This window comes from Gallinula chloropus (genome assembly GCF_964237585.1).
Source record: "Gallinula chloropus genome assembly, chromosome: 29".
NCBI classification, from domain to species: domain Eukaryota; kingdom Metazoa; phylum Chordata; class Aves; order Gruiformes; family Rallidae; genus Gallinula; species Gallinula chloropus.
The window spans coordinates 2,725,168-2,733,938 of NC_140114.1; the positions used below are offsets into that span (position 1 = coordinate 2,725,168).

The following is an 8,771-nucleotide window of genomic DNA, read 5'->3' on the forward strand; positions in this document are numbered from 1 at the left end:
CCTTTTTTTTTTTCCCCCCTTTTTTAACCTGCTTCTTCCCTGAACTTCAGCCCCAGTTGGGGCAGGGGAAGCAGCAGTGCACAGTATTCTGCTTGGGCCATTTCTTCTCTCTGGTATTGTAACCACAGTCAATATTTTAATGCAATAAAAGAGTTAAAGCCCAAGGATCTGCAGAGTCGTGTGGGGGAGCTGGTTGTGCTGAGCAGGAGCCAAACCCCTGGCACAGAGTAGGGGGGTGAGAGGGGCTGTGCTGCCCTAGGGCCACTCTCATCTCTGCTCCCTGAGGGACTCCAGCCAGAGCCGAAGGGCGAATTTGGTGCCGGTGCTGACGCGTTCCACGTCCTCCCCTTCGGCCGGAGCCGTGTTCAGGAAGGTGGTGGCTGGGAGCTGGGTGCTGCTGGAGGAGCCGTTGTGCAGCTCCGTGATGCTGGGAGAGGGAAGGTGGTGAGGGATGGAGGGGCCTGGGGTGCTCCCCCACCCCACCCCTCCTCCTTGCTGCCCCCGGGGTTGTGGGCGCATCCTCACCGGACGGTGGCCGGCAGCGCGCTGGGGACCCTTCCCGGACTCTCTGCCCCATCCTCGGTGGCTGCGATGGCTTCCAGGAGGGGGGGCTCCAGCCAGGCGTAGGCGCTCACCTCACTCTCGCTGGGCCGCATCCTGGCCTGGAGGCGGGGGGCAGCGCTTAGGGGAACCCCCAGGCCAGGAGGGTCCTGCATCCCCCCCCCATCCGGCATCCCCCCCCCATCCCGCCCTCACCTCCAGCTGCTCGTGGGGCTCGGCGCACAGGACCAGCAGGTAGGTGACGATGTGGTGGCGGCGCGGCAGCCCCCGGCTCAGCACGGGGGGGAAGATGGACTGTAGGGAGGGGGGGGATGCTCAGCTCCGCGGGGGGAGGCAACACCCCGCTCTCCCCCCCCCACTCCCCCCCCCGTTACCTCCCAGAGGCCGAGCATCCTCCAGGAGAAGGTCCCCGGCGCCAGGTGCAGCCCCGTCTCCTCCTCCAGCTCCCGCAGCCCCGCGTCCAGCAGCTGCGGGAGAGGGGAAGGGTAGGGAGGGTGGGGTGGGGTGAGGAGGGGGGGGGGGTCAGGGTGCTTGAGCCCCCACCCCATCCTCGCGCTGCCCTGTGGGGCTCCTCACCGATTCATCCGGCTCCACGTGTCCACCTGTGGGGGACAAGAGGGTTAAGGACACACCCCCCCACACCCACCCCCAAACACAGAATCACAGAATCTTAGGGGCTGGAAGGGACCTCAAGAGCTCATCGGGTCCAACCCCCCTGCCAAAGCAGCTCCCTATCTCACATTACACAGACAGGCATCCAGACGAGACTTGAATATCTCCAGAGAAGGAGACTCAACCACCTCCCTGGGCAGCCTGTCCCAGGGCTCCCTCACCCTCACTGGGGAAAAGTTCTTCCCCAGGTTGGTGCAGAACTCCCTGTGCTCCAACTTGCAGCCATTGCCCCTTGGCCTGTCCCCACAGACCACTGAAAAGGGGCTGGCCGATTCCTCCTGCATCCCAAGTCTAAGATATTTATAAACACTAATTAGGTCCCCCCTAAGCCTTCTCTTCTCAAGGCTGAACAGCCCCAGCTCACTCAGCCTCTCCTCACAGGGGAGATGCTCCAGCCCCTTCATCATCTCCGTAGCCCTTCTCTGGACTCTCTCCAGAAGGTCCCTGTCCTTTTTATCCCAGGGAGCCCAGAACTGGACACAACACTCCAGGTGGGGCCTGAGCAGGGCAGAGCAGAGGGGGAGGATCCCCTCCTGTCACCTGCTGCCCACACTCCTCCTGATGCCCCCCAGGATCCCATTGTCTCTCTCAGCCCCCAGGGCACACTGCTGGCTCATGGGCACCCTGTCACCCACCAGCACCCCCAGGTCCTTCTCCACAGAGCTCTTCCCCAGCAGGTCACCCCCAGCCTGTACTGATACAGTCGGTTGTTCCTTCCCAGGTGCCAGACTCTCCACTTGCTTTTGTTGAACTTCATCTGGTCTCTCCCTGCCCATCTCCCCAGCCTGGCCAGGTCTCTCTGGATGGCAGCGCAGTGTCCTGCGTGTCACCCACTCCTCCCAGCTCTGTACCATCAGGTACTGGCTGAGGGTGGATGCTGTTCCCTCATCAAGGTCATCAATGAAGATACTAAACAGGACTGTACCCAACCCCGAGCCCTGGGGGACACCACTGGTCACAGGGCTCCATTCAGCTTCTACTCCAACAACCGACACGCCCCCACCTGCCCGTTTCCCCCCCCCATCCTCCCCGGCCGGACTCACCGGGCGGCACCCAGACGCTGGGGAAGGTGCTGAGGGTCCCGGCGCGGCGGGTGAGCAGGACGCGGCCGGTGCCGGCCCGCAGCAGCACCGCCACCCCCGCGCCCACCCCCCGGCCCCGCAGCGCGGCGGGGAGCTCGGCCGGCCGCTCCTGCAGGCGCTTGGCGGGGCAGAAGGGGGGTCTCTGCGGGGAAGGAAGGGGCCGTGAGAGGCGGGGGGGTGGGTGCTGGGGAGGAGCCCCGGGGTGCCACCCCCCACCCCCGGTACCCACCTTGAGGAGGGCGGAGGTGGAGCCGGGGAAGGGCTCGTCCGAGAGCAGGAACCGGCCCCGCTCCAGCCCGCAGCTCAGCACCGCCGCGTCCTCGTGCGCCGCGCAGAACGTGCCCGTGACGCTCTGCGGGACGGGGCGGGACGGGCGGGGAGGGGCGGAGGGTCCGCACCCCGCACCCCCCCACACACCCCCCCCTCCCCTCCTCAGCCCCCCCTCCCCGTCCCGTCACGCCCCCCCTCCCCGTCCCGTCACACCCCCCCCTCACACCCACCCCCTTCTCACCCCCCCCCGTCCCGTCACACACCCCCCCTCACACCCACCCCGTCCTCCCCCCCCCCCACGTCACCCCCACCACACCCCCCCCGTCCCGTCACACACCCTCCTCACACCCCCCCTCCTCACCCCCCCGTCCCGTCACACACCCCCCCTCCTCACCCCTCCACCCCCCCTCCCCGTCCCGTCACACACCCCCCCCTCACACCCCCCCTCCTCAACCCCCCGTCCCGTCACTCCCCCCCCCACACCCCCCCTCCTCACCCCCCCGTCACACACCCCCCCTCCCCGCCTCACCCCCCCACCCCCCCCGTCCCGTCACACACCCCCCTCACCCACCCCCTCCTCACCCCCCCGTCACTCCCCCCACTCACACCCCTCACGCCCCCGTGCGCACGCGCCCGCCCCACCCCCGGGCACACCCCCCCTTTCCCCTTCCCCCTCCCCCCCCCGCCCGCTTTGCACACCCGGGACACGCGACCCCCGCCCCCCCCCCCCCCCCCCCAGGTACCTGCCCGAAGCGCGCGGGCCGCCCCGCCCCTCCCCGCCGCACGTGCACCAGCACGCGAGCCGAGCCCGCCATGGGCGTCGCGCGACCGGGACCACCGGGAGGGGGCGTGGCCTCGGGAGCAGGGGGCGTGGCCTCGAGAGGGGGCGTGGTCTTGTAGGGGGGTGGGGGTGGCCTCGGCAGCGCCGCGGGACTCGCGTCGTTCCCCTCCCGAGGGGCCGGGGCTGGGGCTGGGTCTGGGGCCGGGTCCGCACGGAGCAGCCGGAGGTCCCCCCGGTCTGACCGAGCCAGGGTCGAGCCCAGGGAGTGGAGACCCCGCTGCAGCCCGAGGAGAGGCCCCCACGCCGGAGCTGGGGGGGGGAGACACACGGAAGATGCCGTGTCCCACGCTGGAACGAGCCCCTGGCAGGACCTGCAGTGGGAGAGGCCCCACGCCGGAGCGGGTTTCCTGGGGGGGGGCTTGTGACCCCCGTGGGGGACCAGGCTGGGCCTGAGGGACATTGTGATCGATGGCTGCAGCCATAGCAGTGACCCACGCTGGGGCAGCTGGTGAGGAGCTGAAGCCTTGTGGGCTGTAGGACTGTCTGCTGGGGGTGGGACCCCACGGTGCAGCAGGGAAGGGGGTGAGGAATGACCCCCCACCCTCAATTCCCATCTCCCCCCCGAACACCTGGGGGGGGAGAGAAACCATGGATAAAGTTGAGTCTGCAAAGAAGGGGGGGGCAGGGGGGTGTGTTTTAAGATCCAGTTGTACTCCTCCTCCTCCTCTGGCTGTACTCTGTGTGTAGTGTAATAAATCAGACAGACTCAACACACAGTGCAGGAGACAGAACTGTGTTGCCCGTGACACTGAGAGCAGAAGGATCTCTCCCTGCCCTTATCTCAGCTCTCCATATCGATTTCCTCCCCGTGCAGCTGAGAAGGGCAGTGCCAGAGCAGCTCTGGTGGCATCTGGCCTCCAGCCAGGGCCAAAGCACCACACACAGGCGATGACACGGGCTGTGACAGCGGCACAGGCGGTGGCACAGGCTGTGCCCCCCTCTCAGGGTCTCCTGATGGTGCTCTCAATGAACGACTCCAGCACAAAGATGGTCTCATCCACCTGGTTCTCGCTGGCGTCGATCCTGCGGGACAGCCGGAGCGTCGGGAAGGCCGGTGGCAGCGACGTGCTGCCCCCCCCCACACACTCTGCCCCAGCCCCCAACCCCCCAGCCCCCCCAGCCCCCAGCCCAGTGCCCACTTGTTGACGTTGCGCTTGAGGGTCTCCAGCTGCTGCCGCTCGGGCGCCGTGATCATCTCCTCGATCTCCTGCAGCTGCGCGTCCTCGGCGCCGGTGGCCTGCATGGACGCCAGGATGGCCTCCACCCGCTGCGACTTCTCCAGCAGCCGCCTAGGGATTGGGACAAGGACATGGTCACTTTGACTGCCCCCACCCCAAAAGACCCCCCCCCCCCCAACCCTTCATAGCGCAGCCCCAGCGCTCACTTGTTCTCCCTGGTCTCATACTGACGCCGTTCCATCAGGTTGGCCACGCTCTGGGAAGAGGAAAGAGACATGGGAAGGGGTGGGAGATGCCTGAAATGGGGATGAAATGGGGGCAGAGACCCCCCTACACGTGGTGGCAGCAGGGCAGAGCCACTGGGCTGCACGGCTCAGGAGCACTCTGAAGGGCCTGGAGTTCCCCCTTGCTTGGGGACGGGGTGTGGATGGAGACCAGGAGGTCACCGATTGGGATGGGATTGGGGACAGCGGTTTTGGGGACAGTAGGATCATGTGGAGCCACTGGTGGGTCTCTGGGACCATCCACAGCGCTGGCTGGGCTGTACCTTGTAGCATCGGTGCAGCAGCATCCGCGCTGCGGCCGGGACGTTCACCGTGTAGAGGTAGAAGGTGCGGGACGGCGCGTGGTCCGGCGTCTTGGGAATCTCCTGTGGGTGGGGAAGAGAAGGGGGGGAAGGACTTTGCTTTGGGGGGGGGAAGGATGGGGTCTGGGGACTGAGCAGTGGGCACACTCAACCTGCAGTGACACGAAATTCTCTGACAGCATCTTGTAGAGCATGTCCTTGGCTTCCTTGGCTGGGATCATGGCGAAATCCTCCACCTGCTTCTGCTCCAGGTGCTTCTTTCTCAGGAGCAGCCGGAATATCCTGGCACAACGGGAGCCAAACCTGAGCAGGGGAGAAAAAAAAACCATCAGGGGGGTGGAAACAGGGAAGGGGTGAAGGAGACTGTAAATCACTGGCTCACCTCTCCTCCACGATGGACTCCAGGGTCGCCGTGGCAAGAGATGCCAGGGCCTTGTGAAGATCTGCACGAGGTGGTGGTCAAGGGGTAACACCTGAACTTGGCTGACAGACCAGGAAACACCGTGTTGGGTGTGTCATCCACAAAGGATACTGACAGTGTACATGCCCCCGCCGCTGTCCCCGGATTTACCCACAAACTCCAGCTGCCAGGAAAGGAAAAGAAACAACTAATTCAGTAATAAAACCCCTGGTTTTCATCAAGTTTGGATGATGAGAGGTTTGTGCTACGCAGGTTTTATGGGCAAAACCCCACTGAAATGGGATCTCTCTCTGATCTTAATGTCACCCCTGGTTTATTAACTCTCTTAGTGTCTTTTAAATCTCAGTGGAAAAGCACCTTCCCCTCTCTTGAGACCCCCACAGCGCGTGGCCAAGGGGAGGCAGCGAGAGCCGCGCGCGGTGCCGGCTCCTCGAGCCGCCGTTCACCTCTTCACCCACCCAGGTGAAGAGACTCAGCTGTTCCTTACTGGGTCATCTGCTAACAGGGTGAGGTACTGGTCCAGAACTTGCTTCACAATGTTGTACCCAGCTGGAAGAGACCTGAAGATCTGCAGGAGGAACAAACCCAGGCAGGATTTAAGCAGGGCCAAAATCTCCAGGTGCTTTATGGATTTTTCCTGCCCAAGCCTGGTGGCAGAGCTGTGTGAGCAGAGAAAGGTCCCAGCTACCCCCTTCAACTTCCTGAGGGCAGGGACAGACCTCGTTGGAGGAGAGTGGCTGGGTGTACGGCGCCCCGGACGACGTGGTGACTTCGCTCATCCGCAGCATCGTCCGGACGATCTCGCTGCTGGTCTGGTTTTTGGGGAGGAAGAGAAGGATCCTGCAGCAGTGACCACACGTGGGCCAGCCCTGGCCAGGGTTAAAGTTTCCCAACCATGAGTGTAACCACAAAGCCATTCCCCTGACCGTGGTTGGGGTCTGAAGGCTGCCACTGACCTGATCCATGCGGTTGGCCACAGCACTGACGATCCCTTGGTCTCGGAAGTGCTGGTGGAACCGGTCGATGTTGACTTGCCAGTAGATGCCGTCGTCCGGCGGAGGCTGCGGGGAACGGGGAGAGAGAGAAGCTGTAAAGCCAAAGGAAAGGGAGCTGCTCCTTTGGGAGCTGCTTTGGGAACATGTTGGGTCCCTCAAGCCTCTAAGCTCAGAGGAGGAAGGAGCTCAGCCCTTGGCAGAATGGGGCATCCTGGACACAGGCAGCTGCCTCCCCCTCATCTGTGTCGCAGACCCAGCCCTGATTTACTCCCCAGGGAGCTGAGCATCGTGTCAGCACCCCCAGTACCTCTGAGCTCTCCCCATCTCTCTTCTGCTTCTTGGCCTTGTGCTCAGAGTTCTCTTCCTCATCACACGACCGTCTGCGCTTCCCTTTCCCTGCCAAACAAAACAACCCCAGGTCTCAGCGAGCAGCACGTGGCCCCGCTCCCCAAACCCTCCCCCCTTCCCCCAAACTGAGGGGCTCCTCACCCACAAGGTTCAGCCTGGGCACGACGTACATGTCCTTCTCATTAAGCACCAGGGTTGGGGCAGGGGCAGGAGGTGCTTCAGGGGTGTCAGGGCTGTCAGGGACTGAGGGACACCTCTGCACAAAGTGGGTGTCCGCCAGGCGCACGAACGTGCCCGAAACCTCAGCGTAATCCATCGTCTTCCCATCTGAGCCCGAGCAGAGAGACAGGGGTGTCAGGCTCCTCCCACCCTATAGTTGCTGTGGGTTGGGTTGGGTGTTTAAGGAGAGGAGGTTCCCACCTTCCATTGTCTCAGTCAGCCTGTCTGCCACCTTCCTCACCACGGCACTCATGGTCATCTTGCCGTTGAGGAGCAGCTCCTCCACCAGCAGCTCGCCCGTGTCGCTGTAGAGGGTCTTGGCGGTGTAGATGTAGCGGGGGTAGCGGAGGATCCTCAGGATCCGCTTGCATTGGGCTTCATACTCCACGTAGCCTCGTTTCTGCAGCTGGTACGTCACCAGGTTGTGCTGGATCAGGACACACAGGGCTTTCTTCACCTGCCCGAGGCAGAAAAGGGCTTGTCAGGCCACAGAACTCACCCCCACTTCGTGGCTGTCAGTGTTTCCTCCCTGTGTAGACACTGTTCTCCCCCCACCATCACTCTCCCTGGTGCTGAGGTGCTGGCATCAGTGCCATCCCCACACACACCATCACCATCACTCCTGGCAGAGAAGCCAGGGTTGTGCTCTGCTCTTCCCACACAGCCTCTGAAGATGAAGAACCCACCTCTGCTCCAGGAAACCCACCCCATATTTCTCCTGGAGCAGCAGCACAGCACTGCCTTGTCCTTCCCAAGGATTTCCTACCTGTTTCTCCTTCCAGAGCAGCAGCGATGGTGACTGACAGCTCAGCCCAGCATTGCAGCAGCCCAGGCTGCTTTATCCAACACCTCCAATCGCACAGGGGTGACAGCCTGAGGGATGTACCTGATCCAGCACCAGCCCCGTGTCGTTGACGATCATCCGCAGGGGCTGGCTGCCCGTCCTGATGAGATAGGTCCCTATCTTCTCCACGATCTCCCCGAAATGCTCTTGCAGCAGGAGGGAGCACAGCTTTATTTCCGCCTGAGTCATCTCCAGGGTGGATCCCAGCACCCGCCGGCGCTGGGGGAGAGCGCTGCTGTTACTGCCGGGGGCTTTGAAGGGGCCGGGAGAAACCCACCCACCCCCTGTCCCAGAACGGATGTAGGGCAGGAGATTGAGACTCGAGTGAAACCGGCCCCGCAGCGAGACGCACGGGGATGGGACGGACACTGTGGCTGGACCCCCCCCCACCCCTTCCCCCCATCCCCTCCCAGGGGGTGGCAGCCCGGGGACCCCGCCCCGAGGGGCGGCCAGGCCGGGGGGGGTCGCGGCCCTTTGTGTCCCCCTCCGGGGTGGGGTGATCCCCCCCCTACACCCCCGTGAGGGTCCTATCAGAGGGTCAGGACCCGTGTGTATCCCCCCACCCCGCTCAGAGCCCGATCCCGGCCCCGCCGCACTCACTCACCCTCCCACCCGCTCACTCAGGCCGGGCCTCAGGCCCATGCGGCCACCATGGCAACCGGCACTTCCGGCTCTCCGCCCGCTACTTCCGTCCTCTAGCCGAGCGCCGCCTCTCATTGGCTACCCGGGTGGCATCGCCCCGCCCCCTTTCCAG

The 8,771-nt window shown here is 64.2% G+C and overlaps 2 protein-coding genes across 4 annotated transcripts; both read right to left on the reverse strand.

The window, feature by feature from the left end:
- Positions 1–116: 116 nt before the first annotated feature.
- NUDT17 (nudix hydrolase 17) lies at positions 117–3,419 on the reverse strand. Its single transcript, XM_084276561.1, has 8 exons — positions 3,329–3,419; positions 2,545–2,667; positions 2,277–2,457; positions 1,138–1,163; positions 936–1,028; positions 757–855; positions 526–662; positions 117–427 (listed from the first exon to the last, which is right to left on the reverse strand). The coding sequence occupies exons 1-8, from the start codon at positions 3,398–3,400 to the stop codon at positions 268–270; spliced, it is 891 nt and encodes a 296-aa protein (XP_084132687.1). The 5' UTR covers positions 3,401–3,419; the 3' UTR covers positions 117–267.
- A 666-nt stretch (positions 3,420–4,085) lies between these two features.
- On the reverse strand, positions 4,086–8,671 carry POLR3C (RNA polymerase III subunit C). 3 transcript variants are annotated; one of them, XM_084276806.1, is made up of 15 exons: positions 8,622–8,671; positions 8,060–8,236; positions 7,375–7,630; positions 7,096–7,281; positions 6,914–7,002; positions 6,568–6,672; positions 6,331–6,423; positions 6,099–6,179; positions 5,723–5,774; positions 5,573–5,633; positions 5,343–5,493; positions 5,152–5,253; positions 4,811–4,860; positions 4,566–4,715; positions 4,086–4,449 (listed from the first exon to the last, which is right to left on the reverse strand). In XM_084276806.1, exons 2-15 carry the CDS (start codon positions 8,204–8,206, stop codon positions 4,368–4,370), a joined length of 1,605 nt encoding a protein of 534 aa, XP_084132932.1. In that variant the 5' UTR covers positions 8,207–8,236; positions 8,622–8,671; the 3' UTR covers positions 4,086–4,367. The 3 variants fall into 3 exon arrangements, 2 of the variants coding, with proteins under 2 accessions (XP_084132932.1, XP_084132933.1); XM_084276807.1 differs by lacking the exon at positions 8,622–8,671 and having other exon boundaries at positions 8,060–8,273; XR_014617908.1 differs by lacking the exon at positions 4,086–4,449 and having other exon boundaries at positions 4,631–4,715; positions 5,152–5,493.
- Between the last annotated feature and the right edge of the window lie 100 nt (positions 8,672–8,771).